Source organism: Apodemus sylvaticus, chromosome 10, assembly GCF_947179515.1.
Source record: "Apodemus sylvaticus chromosome 10, mApoSyl1.1, whole genome shotgun sequence".
In the NCBI taxonomy this organism is placed as follows: domain Eukaryota; kingdom Metazoa; phylum Chordata; class Mammalia; order Rodentia; family Muridae; genus Apodemus; species Apodemus sylvaticus.
The window spans coordinates 49,273,915-49,290,687 of record NC_067481.1 but is presented as its reverse complement, the minus strand read 5'-3'; the positions used below and the strand labels follow the sequence as shown (position 1 = coordinate 49,290,687).

General features: G+C 47.3%; 1 protein-coding gene across 11 annotated transcripts in view; it reads right to left on the bottom strand.

Annotated features, from left to right (window-relative positions):
• Positions 1 to 16,773, bottom strand: part of Rap1gap2 (RAP1 GTPase activating protein 2) — a 194,402-nt gene that overhangs the window by 58,381 nt on the left and 119,248 nt on the right. For all 11 annotated transcript variants that reach the window (XR_007979681.1, XM_052194010.1, XM_052194005.1 and 8 more), the window contains one exon: positions 1,275 to 1,310. Coding sequence is in view for 10 of the 11 variants with exons in the window: in XM_052194010.1 (XP_052049970.1) it covers positions 1,275 to 1,310 (36 nt within the window). In the remaining variant the exon portion in view is untranslated. The remainder of the gene's footprint in view (positions 1 to 1,274; positions 1,311 to 16,773) is intronic.

Below are 16,773 nucleotides of genomic sequence, written 5' to 3'. Positions count from 1 at the left end.
AAACTGCTGGGCGCAGAGGAGAACTGAACAATTTATTCGTGGTAATGGCACAACTACTAACAATTACTCTCCCTTACCGCACCCTCCCCTGTCCTCAGGGAAACCTGACAGTGCCTTCTGCTCTGAATAATAGGACCACCCTGGACCCTTTCTCTGCCCTGCCTCCCAAGACCCCTTATTTCAAACCTTCCTCCTGAAATAATGCAAAGAAGAAACTAAACCAGACTCTTCCTCCTCTGGAGCAGAACAGAGCATCACACCTTCCAGTGCTCTTACTGGGCCAACGTTGTCCCCTGTGACATGGGGCTGGGAGGGCAGTGGGATATGTATCTCTGAAGGCCTCACAAGGACAAAACAGCTCCTGTCAATCTATGATCCCAAAGAAGCGCTTGGAATATGTGTGCCATTATCAACCTCAGCTGACCCCGGTCTGGACAACAGAACAGCTCCTACCTGTGAACCCTAGTCCAGGGTGGGAGACACTGGTTCCAGGGACACATGGACAGGAACAACCCTGGGCACTCAGTTCGCTATGTTCCGTGGCATAGTGTCTGCACAGAGCATGCTCACATCCTGCCCTGCCCTGCCCTCCAAACCATCTCTAGGTGACTTACAATCCCTAACATGATAAACAGTGTTGCAGCCTTGTCCAGGGAAGAATGGCAAAGACAATGTCTATACATGTTCTGTAGAGTTGATGTTTCTCCTTGGTGATTACATCCACGGTTGCCTTAACCCACAGAGCTGGATCTGTAGACACAGACTGACTACAAAAGGGCCCTCACATCCACTCCAAACATTGACTTTCATGGGGGTGCCCCCCAAGCATTTATATATAAGATCACATTTCATCGCCAACACTGGATCAATGGGTAATTTTACTCTTATTTGGTTTTGGTGTCTTGGAAATAGCAAGCAGGTTGAACCAGTAAGCGGCAAGGGTAGGATTTGAACTCAGGTCTGCATCTCACTAGCTCTGTCTCCCTGACTCCACATAACTCTCTCCTAGATGGAGCTTGCTTTTTGAACTCCTTCGAGAATCAACAGCTCTACTGAGCCTTCCCCATATCCCAAGGGCTAATGGTATACTGGGCCAGCCCTCCATGTCCCAAGGTAGGAGTCTACCCAAGAACTCAGTGCCAGTCACTCAACAGTGAAGTAGCCTAAGTAGGTGGGGCAGAGCCCTTCCCTCCAAGCCTTCTCATGGTATTGAGACCCACAAGCCTGCAGCCTCCACACCTGAGGTGGGTTTCTGCACCATTTAGGGTACTCACCTGCATTTTCTCCAGCATCTCGAAGAACTCCGCAGACTGAAAGATATAAAGGGGTAGGGGTTCAGTAGGAAGGGCTGCTGAGAATGTCTCCCTTTCATGAACCCTCTGGAAAAGAAGCCCCAGCCATCTTTCCCCAGGGACAGGATTTATTTGGGTCAAGAGAGATGATAATGTGATTTTTGCCTTTGCAGGCCTGCAGAGCCAGAGCACTCCAATCAATCAAAGAAATAGAACAGGCCCGGGCTGATGATCAGCCCTACAGAGTGCAGTCCCTTGCAGGGGGAGGTTATGTGATTCCCTGGAGAAAACCCAAGTGTCCCCAAAATGCCTGGGCAGACCCACACTCCAGCAGGATTGGTGTCTGGGATGTTTCCAGCCAACAGCGGTGCTGACATGTGACATGACCAACACTCACAGTTGCCTGCCATTTGTGACACCGTGGCCTTTCCTGTCTCCAATAAAATCTCACTCAGGACCCCAGAGAGAGAGAAAGACAGCAAACACACAGCCAGCTGCTGCTCCAGCCTGGGCCTGTTGTGGCCCTGTGTCCCCGGCCTCTGAGGCACAGCTTTGAGACCTACAGCAAGTTGCTGAGGCAAAGCTCCAAACACACTGGGCCTCCAGGTCCAAGGATGAATTCTTTTTCAATGCTCCTACAGCACCTGTCCAGCAGACCTGTAACCTACTTTGGTATCACCTGCGTAAGCTCCAGGGTTGGGGGGGGGGATTAAGGAAGCTGACAAGACTGCTAAGGACACAGAGACTCCCTCATAAGTCCCCCAACACCCAAGTCACCAGCCCCTGCCCACGTCTGAACCCTGGCATCTGTAAGTCAGTGAGTGCCTAGCTCAGACACGTCCCTCATGAGAGAGAAAGGTCCGCAGTGATGAGGGAGAACACGCCTCATCACCCAACACTCTCCAGGCTCTGCAGACACGGCTGAGCTAGAGCAGCCTGTGGCCCTACTGCCCTTAGAATCCTTCAGAAGGGAGCCACCAATGGGAAGGGCTTCTGGGAAGTCACCTGGAGGGGCTCATTCCTGCTTCGGGTGCCAATCATCTGCCAGACTATAAAGCAGGCTTGCTAAAGAGGCAGAAAGCCTGCAGCCCCTAGCGATCTACGACGACGTACCGTCAGAAACCTGACATAGCCTGTACAGGGGGAGGCCTGCGGCAGCCACACCCAGCACCCGTGGCCACAGCAGCACCAAACAACCAGACTCCAAACGTGGCCTTTCCATGCACGTTAAGTACACACCACACAGTGCTCTTTCCACCTCAGTCTCCAGGGTACTGGGACTGCCAGACACGGAGCTTACACAGATCAATAAAGACAGGGACAAGAGGACTGAAAGAACCATTGTTCATTTAAATAGACTCCTGACCCCGCAGCTACACCTCCAGCAATCTATATGCTAACACAGGACTCTGTGTCAAGTACTCATAAAAACGCTTATCACTGCACCGATTATTACAGTAGAAAGCAAAATAGCTTCAATGCTGATCTATAAAAATGTTTCAACTACTACATCCATAGAATGAGAATGCAAATCCTGTATACCATTGCATGGCATAAAATTTAATGACTTACATGAAATGGGAAAATTCACAGGAAACCACAAACTATGAAAACTGACTCAGAAAGAAACAGAAAGTCTAAAAAGGAAAATCAAAACAAATAATGATTTAAAAATTACCCACAAAGAAAGTCCCAGCGCCAGATGTCTTCAACTGTACATTCTACCAAATATTTAAATAAGAATGAAGACTAATCTTCTTGATCACTGTGAAAACACGGCCTGAAGACTAAGACTGTGTTTGCAAGCCGTGTATCTGATAAGAGATCGTATGTAGAATATGTAAAGAATGCTAACAACCCAATAATAAAAAAGACAAATAGTTCCATTTAAAAATAGCAACCATGGGGCTGAGATGATGGCTCAGCAGGTAAAGGGCTTGCTGTGCAAGTGTAAGGACCAGACCCTGGATCCCCAGAACCCACCTAAAAGCCCAGTGGAGTGACCTATCAGGGACACAAGACCCAGAGACAGGGAATCCAGGGACAGCTAGACTAATTGAATCAATGAGCTCTGAGTCCAGTGGGAGACCCTTCCTCATTATATAAAGTGGAGAGCAATAATGAAGATTCTGAATATCAGCCTTGGGCCTCCATTTTCCTTTATACAAGCATGTGAACACGGACACACACCACATACATGTATGCCAAAAAAAAGCACAAATGTCTGTATAGACATGCCCCACCCTGAAACACAGATGGGTGGTAAACACAGAGAGGACTCAATGTGTCATTAACCATCAGGAAACAGAGCAAAACCACAACGGCACTCCACTCACAGTGCCCAGATGGCCAAAATGAAAAATGAGGGAGGGGAAATATGGGAGGGGGAGGGGCAGGGTTGGGCAGCATCAAATACACTGTATGAAATTCTTAAAGAATTAATTATTTTTAAAAAGAAAGACAGAAGGGGAGGTAAGGACACGATGAGATTGGGGTTCCATGTTCTGCTGGTAGGATGTAAAACAGCACACACACACTGTGGAAAATAACTTTTAATTCCTCAAAAAAAAAATATTAAACATGAAACCAAGTAAGGTGGCTCATGCCTTTAATCCCAGCACTCAGGAGGCAGAGGCAGGAGGATAGCTGTTAGTGTAAGATCAGTGGAGTCTACATGACAAGTTCATGCCATGACATGACAAGTTCATCAAAACTATAGAGTGAAATACCATCCCAAGAAAGAAGAATTACCATATGAAAAAACAACTATTTTCAATAAAAGAGAAAAAAATTAAACAGAGATGTTACCTGACCTGGAGATTCTATTCCGATGTATATGCCCTAAAGTACTGAAAACAGGTACTCAAATATTTGCACACAAGTATTGACACAAGTATTTTTCAGACTTGCCAACAGGTTAAAAAAAAAACCAAATGTCCACCTGGGTAAATAAAATATGACCTATAGATACAATAGAATAGTAGTCAGGCATAAAAAGGAAAGAAGTATTGATTCATGCTATCACATATATCAGTGGTTCTCAACCTTCCTAATGCTGTGACCCCAGGTATAAAATTATTTTGTTGCTTCTTCATAGCTGTAATCTTGCTACTATTCTGACCCTTACCAAGAATTAGCCTTGAAAACTACCATAAGTGCAAATTGACAAACACAAAAGTCTACATACAAAGAGGCTCCGTCTATGAGTTTATGAAGTGTCCAGAATGCTAGTGTGTGCACACACGGAAAGTAGGTCAGTAGTTGCTGAAGGAAGAAGGGTCAGAAGACTGGGGGGAGGGGAAAAAACCATGTGCTTCTCTCAGAACGAATACATAGAAATTCTCTCCAATCACTGCTACCGCAGTGACTGCACAACTTTGTGGCTATACCCAAGACATTAAGTTGTATGGCAATAGATATATTTTTAAACCCTATACAACAATTCAAAAATAAAAACAGTTTATACTGTTCAGGTAAGATGTTCTTCCAGATGCAGTAAGTTGTAGAGAAACGCAAGTCAGACGACATCACATTGAAAATGTTCTCACTTTTATATTTCAAAAAAGGTGAAATGTAATGCATGCATGGAAGACAACCTTCCTCGGGCTATCAAAAGGTGATTATGTCAAGAGGGGCAGGTGGGAGTGTGCTCCCGTTTCACATCTGGGCTGCTTCACACGTCATTTGTATAAATCACTTTTGTGAGGAAAGCAGGAAAATGGCAGAGGACATGGAACACCCACTGCAGGAGAAACAGAACTGTCCACGGAGCAGAGAGACGAACACCAGGTGTCCTAGTCATTAAAGGAGCAGAACTATGAATAATAAGACACCGTTCATCTCTCGAGTTGCCCAGTGTTGACAAGGATACGGGGTGACGGACACAAGATCCGTAGGAATGTGTGTAACTAGGGTGTTCTTTCTAGAGGACACTTTGGTGCTCGGTGTCCAAAGTATTTATAATGTTCACAGGTTTTGGTCCAATAAAACCGCTCAGGGGAACTGACACTAAAAGAATATGTGAGCGACTGCACATGACAGGCATGTACACAGGGGTGGTTACAGGTTAAAAAAAAAAAAAAGGAGATAGTACGCATGCCCAGACCAGAGGGGGGGAGGAGCCAATGATGAGAAGGGCGTGTCCATACAGTAACAGCCCACCAGAGCTGGGAAAGGCGGAGCACTCCAGAGATTGAAGCAGGAGGACCAGGAATTCAACATCATCTTCACCTATATAATGAGCACAAGGCCAGCCTGAGACACAGGAGATCCTGGCTCAAAAAAAGAAGAGTCCCACAAGAGAAAACTATGTGAATTCTGCCCACACAGATTCACAGTGCAGGGCTAGCTGAAGGGAGAGCATCGGAAACAAAACAGGAAGGTTGTCCCTTGCCTTTCAGTTAAACATAAAAAACGGTATCTGAGCGTCCATGGGCAGATCTGCGGATGAGCGTGTGTCCACAGGAGGAGATAAGGTGTTTCCTTGGGGTTTTGTTCTTCAGAATTTTTATAAGTTGCTTTTAATGTGTAATTCAAGTTTTAAAGACTTTGACATGTATGAGGGGCTCTGGCAGACCTTTTCTTTTTCCTTACTTCCCCTAAACCCAGCTTCAGGTCCATCCCACAGCTTCACATCAGGGAGCTTCCGGGGCACAGACCACAGCCTTTGGCGCCTACAGAAAGGTGCCTGGATGCAGGCCAACTGACTCCCAGTCCACACTTAGCTCTGTGTATCATTGACTAAGGTGCTACCCTGAGTCACCCATAATCCCCACTCACACCCAGCTGCTCATCCGCCTGGGAACCAGAACCTCTTCAACAGCTCCCTCCCATATATCACTGAACCCTCACTGATAAAACTCTTCCAAGATGTGAACAGGATGCTAGAAGTACCAGGAAGGGTCCAACTCCCAGAAACCTGATCTTAACTGTGAGACAAAGCTATGCAGGGTTGTGTTGTAGGTGACCAACCGGCCCACACTGTTCAGAAGAGACTGAAGCACTTCTTACTGGGACTCCAAAAATCACTCCAGAACCTAGTGGTTCTAAACCGTTTAGGCAGCGTGCATCCCGGAGTCACAAAAGATATAGTTACCTGGTGGCGCCACTGGAGCTGGGACACCCTCATGGACATCAACAGAAGGACACACTTCATCCCAGGGGCCTCTCCACTAGCTGCTCGAGTGTCCTCCAGATGTGACAGCCATGCACACAATAAGAGTAAGTGATCCAAGAGAGGGCGTACACACAAAGAGCTGTATCATCCTGCTCTATTCAATCTGAACTCATAACCATCATCGCCACCTTATCCTATTATTGGAAGCAATAAATAGGAAACCCAGCCCACACTTGACGGGCAGGCAACTGTTTTCTACCTCTTGAGTTGAGAACTATTTTAAAAAAACATGTGGATGTAAGCCAGGGAAGATGGTTCAATCAGATAAGTGCTTACCCCACAAACATGAGGGCCTGAATTCAAATCCCAAGCACCCATGTAAAAGCGGGGGCAGCTGCACCAATGTGCCATAATCCTGGCACTGGGGAGACAGCGATGTGGATCCCAGAGGCACACTGGACAGCTAGCTAGACAACTGGAGAGCTCCAGGCTTAGTGAAAGATCCTGTCTCAAAAACAACAACAATAACAACAAAAGCCAAGGTAGAGAAGCAGCTGAAAAAGACATACCTGATGTAGAACTCTGGCCTAAGCATGAACGCGCGCACGCACGCACACACACATGTATACATACATACACACATGTACACATGCACGCACACACACACATATACGCATGCACAGCACATGCATGCGCACGCATACACATGTACTGTGTATGTGTGTGAATAGAAATTAAAACCAACACATCAGGAAGGGCTTCTGCAAAATGCAGGGTCCCGGCTGACCTTACAAGATGAAGAGAAACGAGTTGATAGAGAGGAACAAAGAGAGCATGGCTCCCAGGCACCAGGAACCAGGCAGCAAAGGTGGCAAAGAAAAGAAATGGACGCATTTGAGGAGCAGGGCGGACCAGCCCAGCTGGACAGAGGCCTTGGAATCAAACATTTTAAGGTGGAATGGAAAAGACAGCCGGGATATAGACCTGAGAGACTTTGAACCCCAGAACTCAGGCTTCTTCTACAAGTCTAAGGGTTGGTTGCTGCAGAAAGATAGGCCACAGAGTTCAGGGTCGGGGATCAGCCATCCTGCTGCTACCCAGCTATGTGGTAAATGTGTACACTACACTATCAATTTCCTCCACAAAAGCTGAATCAAATAATCCTCGGCCCCCAAGGGTCTTACACAGACTAAGTAAAAAGCACCGGGCTAGTGCCTACTCCACACCAAATGCTAAGCAGACAGCAGCCACAGGCAGACAGGGCAGAGAGCTGCCGGAACACCCTTGCCTTGCTGAGGGCTGCTCTGGCGGCCTTCGAATACTGTACTGTTTGTGACTCCAGTAGCATCCCCACGCGAGCACACGCGTGCACACGGATGGTGTTTCTGGATGACTACTACAAAGCGAGTGCCCCATGGCCCTGAGGCTGGCATGGAAGGTAAGAAGAGCCATGATTCATCCTCAGCTGTGAGTAACACACCAGGTGGAAGATTCCTTTGTGGACGATGCTCCGGATCAGAAACGAGCCAATGCAAGCCGGACTCTACTGGGCTGGCCCGACTTCTCAGTGACTCGCTGAACTTTCCAATGGGACAATTCCACCCTTGGCAAAGAGTAGGTCTCCCTTTCCACCCAGAAGCAAGGTGACTCAGGCCAGCCGAGGACTACACTGTGGCCATTTGGACCCACCCTCATCTCTCTGAGAATATTCCTCCCAGTCATTAAGGCTCACTGACTCCCTAGCATTTCCCATATATACTGTAGGATAGAAAAAGGCCATGGCCAGAGAATCCCTAAGAAGGGGGTCTCCTTCCACCCAGAAACCAGGCCCCCGGATCTCACTGAGGAATGTGATCCAATCGCGCTGTCAGCTCAGCTGTGTATTTTATTATTAGCAACAACTGTTGCCACCCAAATGGGAGCAGTGGCCAGCATTTCCCTCTGGGCTCTGCTTTCAGTTGGTCAACTAGGCCATGAAATAATCACAGAACCAGCCCAGCCGGGGAAGTCACAGGCTGGGCCCCAGGGTTCCATCCATTAAATGTCTGTCCTCTTCACCTCCCAGTATAGAAACTGTCTGCTCTTCCCTCTGGAGGCCAAAGAGAGTCCTTGGGGAAGGCAATGCTGGAAGAGGTCAGAGGAAGCAGGAACAGGCATGGATAGGAACTGTGGGGAACTGTGGGGAACTGTGGGGAACTGTGGGGAACTGTGGGGAACTGTGGGGAACTGTTTGGGTTTAGGAAATCATGCCTGAATTTTTCCTTGCCAGCTCCCCACTGCCCAGGGAGTGAAATGAATGAAAGATAGCATTTGTATGAGACAGTTGTTCCCTGGTGTCTGGACAGAATTGATTCCAGGACTGTCTGCATATACCAAAGTCCACAGATGCTCAGGGCTCCTGTATGAAATGTCATAGTATTTACATATAATCTACATGTATCTTTCCACATGTAGAAATCCTTAAATCCTTTCTATTTTATAATATCTAACACAATGTAAATGTTATGTAAATGAAAAGGGATATATGTATATTATCGATACAGACACATGCTTTTGCTCTCCTGCTTGTTATTTGTGTGTGTGTGTGTGTGTGTGTGTTTGTGCACTTGTGCATGCACTGGGGTCTAAACATAGAGCCTTGCACATGCTAAGCATGCTCTCAGTCACTAAACCCAGCTTTTAATGGGTTTTATTTTGAGTCAGGCTCTCACTAGCTTGCCCAAGCTAACCTTGAGTGCATTCTGTAGCTTGATTTCATGAACCTCCTGCCTCTGCCTCCTGATCAGCTGGGATTACAGGCATCTACCACAAGATCCAGCCAGATATGTTTTAATTTGCAAGGCGATTGATCCAAGATGATTCAAATCTGGGCTGCAGATCCTGTGGGTCTAACTGTAGGTGATAGCCAGTGACAGCCCACTTCACCCCTCGGTGCCCTTCCCATCTGCTGGCTTCCCTTTGGTCCAGGGAAGCCCTGCATTGGCATGGCTTCTCCCTGCAAACAGTCTATTTTTCTCTTTCATGTTCCCTAGCCCATGGGACCTCTACCAGCATCCTCCCTCCTCACGACTGCTCTCATCATCCTGGGAGAAATGATACCCACTGCCGCCCACCTACCTACTCAGCACGTGCCTGCTGAGCAAGCTGCCCCGGCTCTGGGCTCTGCTCCACACTCCTCTGCCTGAGGAGGGGGACTTGAGCATCCTTGCTATCCTCTGCTCTCAGGACTATGCACACACACACACACACACACACACACACACACACACGTGCGCAAGTTCACAGAGCAGGAACTGTACTTCAGATTGGGGCTAGTCAGAACCACACGAGCTAATGTGTGCACAGCGTAACAGCAGAGTCCGGTACCAGCACAGACTCAGTGTCCAGCAGCAAAGGCCTCCTTAGCCCTGCCCTCTTGGTCTAGGCACACTCTGCAGGAGCAAAGGCACACACACACACACACACACACACACACACATACATACATACATACACACCACACACACACACACATAAAATAAAATATTCTCAGAGTTTTGTCAGTGGATTTATATAAATCTGGCAGAGCGCGATACGAGAACACACACATCCTCCCAAGGCATCAGCTGTGCCCCCAGGGCATCAACTATATCATGCCAGCCTGGTCTACTGCTTCCGCATCAGTGCCCATCCACAGGACAGTCAGGATAGACGACCAGGCTGATAGCCTGGCTGCTGGGCCTAAATATCAAGAACATGAACAGAAGGCTCTTCTGACAAAGGAAAAACTGAAGCAAACTGGGGAACCTGAGTCTTAGGCCTTGGAATGGCCAGGACTGACTCCTTGCCTGGATTGATCTAGATTCTAGATAGCCCAGAGCTCCTGTCCCACAGAGCTGTGCGTTTCCTGACATACAACTGCACTCCTTCCCAGGAAAAGAGCAACTCTATCACCTGGTAGAACTAAGTCACCCCCAGCATCATCACCACCCCCATTCCTGCTTCTCATTCCCGACCTTCACCCTCCATGCCACTCCACACTGGGGCCAGCCCCTCTGGGACACACTCCCTCACTGTCACCTGAGCTCCAGAGCCTGCAGAGCTCTGGAAGATGATCCAGCTTCCTTCCACCCACCCCAGGCACTTCTGATCCTCACCCAGATAGTCTGCATTTCTTTTTTTTTCCTCTTTTTTATTCGATATATTTTTTATTTACATTTCAAATGATTTCCCCTTTTCTAGACCCCCACTCCCTGAAAGTCCCATCAGCCCCCTTCCCTCCCCCTGTTTTCCCACCCACCCCTTCCCACTTCCCTGTTCTGGTTTTGCTCTATAATGCTTCACTGAGTCTTTCCAGAACAAGGGGCCACTCCTCCTTTCTTCTTGTACCTCATTTGATGTGCGGATTATGTTTTTGGTATTCCAGTTTTCTAGGTTAATATCCACTTATCAGTGAGTGCATACCATGATTCATCTTTCGAGTCTGGGTTACCTCACTTAGTATGATGTTCTCCAGCTCCATCCATTTGCCTAAGAATTTCATGAATTCATTGTTTCTAATGGCTGAATAGTACTCCATTGTGTATATATACCACATTTTTTTCATCCACTCTTCTGTTGAGGGATACCTGTGTTCTTTCCAGCTTCTGGCAATTATAAATAGGGCTGCTATGAACATAGTGGAACATGTATCCTTATTACATGCTGGGGAATCTTCTGGGTATATGCCCAGGAGTGGTATAGCAGGATCTTCTGGAAGTGAGGTGCCCAGTTTTCAGAGGAACCGCCAGACTGATTTCCTAATCTGCATTTCTAACAAGGTCTCGGGCGGTCGCAGACCTATGAGTCGTATCTAAGGAGGAAGACTGCAGCAGAAATGGAGTAAGATCCAGGGTGGGAAGATGATGGGGTCTGTATAGGGGACATGTTAAAGGTTAGGCAGACATGTTAAATCCCTGGGTCATGACTTGAAGATGCAAAGCCTGCCAGATAGCAGCCAGGCCATGGAGGAGTAAATGTCAAGAAGCAAAGAGGCTGAACTGAAAATTTTAAAACAAAATAGTCAAGACTCCATAGTGAATCCTACCAACCACTGAAAGAGAAGTTCATATCGATCTCCTGAAACACTTTCCAAAATAAAAGAGAGAAGAATACTGCCTGCCCCACTCCCTGAGACCTGAATTACTAACTGCAGATAAAAGAAAATCACAGACCAATAACCCTAATGGAGACAGAAACGAAAATCCTCAGCAAAATATCAGCAGACCAAATCCATCAGCATATTAATTATATACCACGTTGGTCCCATTCCAGAAATGCAAACTTGGTTCGACATAAGAAAATTTATGCAATATATGACATTAATAGAAGAGGAAAAATAATTATTTCATTTGATGCAGAAGTATTTAACAAAAAAAAATCATGTTCATAGTGAAAAATGTTCAGAAGTCGGAGATCCCATGCATGCGTGCGTGCGTGTGCGCACATCACACACACACACACACACAAACAAACAACACAGGCCACTGTCATTCTTGGCTGACCACCTACTGCTGAAGACATTATACACTATGGTTGTAAGATAGAAAACTCAAGCTGAAACTGATCCAGACAGCTATCTTCCTGTTGGTAATTTTCATAGTTTTGGAAGGGATTATACCGCTCCCAGGGAGCACAGGAGAGACATCAGTGGACTTACCTGGAGGTGGACCCTGCATGTTATAATACTGACCTGAATAGCAAGATAGGCCTCGTGACTGTTGGAGGGGTAACCAACACCTCTCCACTTGAATCTGAGGCCTGTTCCACAGAAGGGAATTCAGGCCTGGAAATGTACACCTAGTCAAATGCCCATGTCTGGGGAGGTCATAAGCCACAAGGGAGATCTGCTACTGTCATTTTACTATACAGACATGTTGTCAAACTGCCTTCTAAATCTTTGTTTATACCTATGCTCTCAACCTTGGTCAAAGAAACTTCTTTCTGCTGAGTGCATCAGAGACTCAGAATAGCTCAGAGTGCTGAGAATAAGTGATACGATGTTCAACTCTAAATCGGACATTTATGTCCACTCCGCCCACCCGCTCAGGGAACACTAAGAAGGGGCAGAAAGAGCGTAACAGAGGAAGACAGGGGAGCCGTGCTGAGAAACGCGGCCTCTGAATATGACATGGTCACTGCCGTGAACCAGGAGCAGCTCTGCTTCCCTGCACACCATTTGTACAAGATCAAGCCAGTCAGTCAACATTCTAGCATGGATGGGGGAGGCTTATGATGCTGTGTCACCACTAAAGTGCCAGTCACTAGGGGAAAGGGAGCCGCTCTTCTTTGTAAGTGTGACTGCTGTGGGCTGCGGGTGGACGGCTCTGGACCCATGCTCATGTAGGCAGCACTGACTGGAAAGTATGTGGGTCTAAGAATGATCCCCTAAAGCTGAAGTAAACAAAGCCAGACATGGAATCCCAGTGCCAGGGAGACAGACAGACTGATCCTTTGGGTGCCCTGGCCAGGAGGTTAAGACGACTCTAAGTTCTAGGCCCATGAGAGATGCTGTCTCAACAACAGGACAGACGGTGACTGAAAGACAGCTGAGCTTGTCCTCAGCCTTAGAAGGGCATCCTCAACGTCACAAAGGGCATTGTTTGTTTGTTTGTTTGTTTGTTTGTTTTTACAAATGCAAGCTTGATGGTGATTGTGGAAGCCTTCTTCTCACTGAGATTAGGAACAGGATGCAGATGCCTGCGTCACACCACTGTTCAGAACACTGAAAGCTGTAGCCAGAGTCAGGAAAGAAGATGCTTCCACGGTGCAGAAAGAAATGAAGCTAGTTACACTGGGACATAGTCCAGATCCTATATAGGCAACCAAAATAAAGAGAAATAAGGGGGGAGGGAGGTCCTCTGGAGCTAATAAACAAAACCAGCAGAACTGCAGGGGGGCAAAAACAATGAGTTGTGTTTTTCTACTCTGCAATGAACAAACTGAAAGGGAAGCATAAAAGGCAGTTCAATTGTAGTCACATAAAAAAGAATAATATATGTGGGAACAAAGGTAGCCAAAAGACTTGGGACTAGAGACTATAAAACGCGCTGAAAGAAACTGCAGGCACACTAAACTAATGGAGTGATGTCCCATGTTCCTGGATGGGAAGACTAGTGTTAACATGTATTACTGAGTCTGGAATGTCCCCTATAGGTGCACATATTAAGTACCTGTTTCCCCGTTGTGCGGCTATTTTGAAGGCTGTGGGTCCTCTAAGAGGTAGGCCCTGGCTGGCAAAGTCAGGAGGGGTAGCCTTTGAAGGTTATACCTGCTTCCAGTTCCATCCTGTTTTTTTTCTACTTCCTGGTCTATGACTTGGGAAGCACCTTCTGCCACAGGCTCTTGCTACCACACCTACCTTGCCACAGTGAACTTAAATCCTTCTGAGACCGTGAGCCAAGATAAACCACTCCACTCTTAAATTCCGTCTGTCACAGCCATCACAAGAAAAGGAGTCAGCTACAGTCCGCAACCCTGAACAAAGCAGTATGCATATTTAACGCAGTCCTTAGAAGAATGCCAGGTGGTAGTGGCGCATGCCTTTAATCCCAGCACTTGGGAGGCAGAGGCAGGCGGATCTCTGAGTTCGAGGCCAGCCTGGTCTACAGAGTTAGTTCCAGGACAGCCAGGGCTACACAAAGAAACCCTGTCTCAAAACAAAACAAAACAAAACAAAACAAAACAAAACAAAACAAAAAAAAAAAAAACAAAAAAACAAAAAAAAGAATTATGTTTGTGTTAGTTGTGTGTGTGTGTGTGTGTGTGGTGCATGCCACACAATGTATGGGTGAATGCAGAGGCCAGAAGAGGGCATGAGATTCTCTGGAGCTGCAGTTACAGGTGGTTGTGAGCTTCCTGACACGCTAGGAATGGAACTCTGTTCTCTGTAAAAGCAGATCGCTCTCCCTAGCTACAGAGCCATGTCTCCAGCCCTCATAAGCCCCCCCTATCTTTTATGTACTTTGTAAATATTTTCCCCACTCCACAGCGTGCCTTTTTCCTCTGTTGTCTCTTTGCTATACAGAAACTTGATTACTGCATTCCTATAAAATATCTAGAAAGCGAACAGACTGGTGGTTGCCAGCAGCTGGGGGTGGCGGGTTGCAGGGGTGGGGAGTAGCTGTTGAGGGGAGTTTATTTGAGGATGGTGAAAATAAAATATTTTGGAACTAGATAAAGGTGGTGGTTCTACAATATTGTGCCCTTGTGAAATGCCAACAAATTGTTTACTTTAAAATGATTAATTTCATGTTATATAAATTTCACCTCGATTTTTTTAAAAAATGGAAAGGATGAGTAAGACGACGTTAAAGTATCAAAAGAGACAGCCACTACTTATCTCTAGAGAAGCTGCCAAATAGAAATGCAAGCTCAGTGTGGCTAGAGTTCTCAAGATAAGCCAGAAATCCAAATTTTTATATAAGCTCTCTTGATTTTTAAACAGTGGTAATCAACTCATTATTAATCAACTAAGTGTTTAAAAAACATCTCTGCATGGGTGGAACATGCTAAATTTAGAATCCAAATCAGCCTATGAGGCTGATATAGTATCACACTCTGTTCTGGACAATATAAAGTTGAATATTCCCAACTTGAAAACTTAGATGATGCAAGGGATCTCAGGGTGTCTTCTTTTGGGGAGCCTGAAATGCGACAGCGCTGAATACTGATCAGACACTTTACAAATACCACCCACACTCCTCCCCTCCCTCCCACCCATCCCCCTTTCCCCTCTCCTCCTCCTCCTCCTGTTCTTCATCCTGCCACTGCCACTGCCGTTGCCGCTGCTTCTGCTGCTCACAATCATCCAGTGGCAGGCAGGAGCTGCTACAGAGCCAGAGTCATTGAGGAATCAAACAACTTTCCCCAAAGGCAGGACAACATCCATCTAGATTTGCCAAGTCACCGCCTCACCCGCATGCCTTATAGGGGTCTCAAAGTTATAAGGCCAGGATGGAACACTCCTTAAATCTGCCCTTAAAATAACGTCATCTGTCAGTCTCACCAGCACAATGAATAGTAACAAAACCCTAAGAGTCACTCTCAATCCCCACATCAGCTCATCCCCCACCCCACCCCACCCCACCCCCAACACTTATCCTCCTACAAATCCATGCCCAGTGTTCATGGGTCTGAGGGCATCTCCGCCCCACCTCCCCCAGCCGCCTTCATCAGTTTGTCTTCCCTGAAGCCATTCACGGGCCTCCTCATTAGACTCCAGGCCTCCCTGACACCCCTTCTCACAGCTCCCCACACAGCAGCCACATGATCTTCTAAAAACAATGCACCTGGTAACATTAGTCCCCTGTTTCAGACCCTCCAATTACCACTACCCACCCCAGCGTGGTCCAGGGAAGCTGAGCCATTTGATTGATACTATTGAGACTGGTCCCTTGCTGCTCATCTTGTAGCCTGAGCCTGGGGGACTGTGTCCCCAAACTGTCTCCCCATCATTCCTCACACTCATCGTGCCCTGCTGCCCTCAGCTCCCTGAGGACGAGAGGCAGCACAGCCACAGAAGGGAAGAAAGCAAGCCAGGCTCTGGCTAGCAGGTGTGTGGAGCCTGGCCGTCCTGGCCGGGGTATGTTAGTCTGGGCCAGCCAAGTCTACCAGGAGGGGCACCAAAGCCCTGGCCCAAGTGAGAGACCATTCATGGCTCCTTCAGCCTCGAGCCCAAGTCCCACACCAACCACACCTGAAAATTCTAGGCTAAGTCAAAAACCAGCAGAGCCCCTCCTAGTTATGTTCTAGAAATGCCAACCTGAAATATGGCTCTGGGTGGGCAAGAGGGCATCTGAGGCCCTGGCACAGTCCAAGAAGCCTTGTCAGAAGAATGCGTAGGTGAGATTCAGCCACTGGCCAGGATCCTACCTCAGATCCAGACTAGGCAGGAAAGGTCTGGTCCCAGACTCCAACACCTTTCCTCCTCCTACCTCTTCCCCCAAATAACAACAACAACAACACACACACACACCACAAAAATATCTGTCACTAACTTCTGCCCCTCCTTCCCCTGAGTGACAGGAAGCCTCTATGCCTGGAGTAGACAAACAGCCTCTCAGGGCTCCCTGCCAAGTGGGGTTCTACCCAGTTCTACCCACAGCCCCTCCAGCAGCAGGATATTGACAGGATCCCTTCCCAGTCAGAGACACTCACCACAAAATTCTTTAAGAATTCCATCATCTTCTCTGTGCCTGTCCTCCGCAAGGAAGGACCTTTGCTTCAGAAGCACTGCCGGGGCTGCTACCTGCTGTTGCTGCCACCAAGGTGGCGCAGCTGCTGACGTTGGACAACTTCCTTGAGATCAAACAAGGAACTGCAGGATTTGGGTGTCTGCCCGCCCAG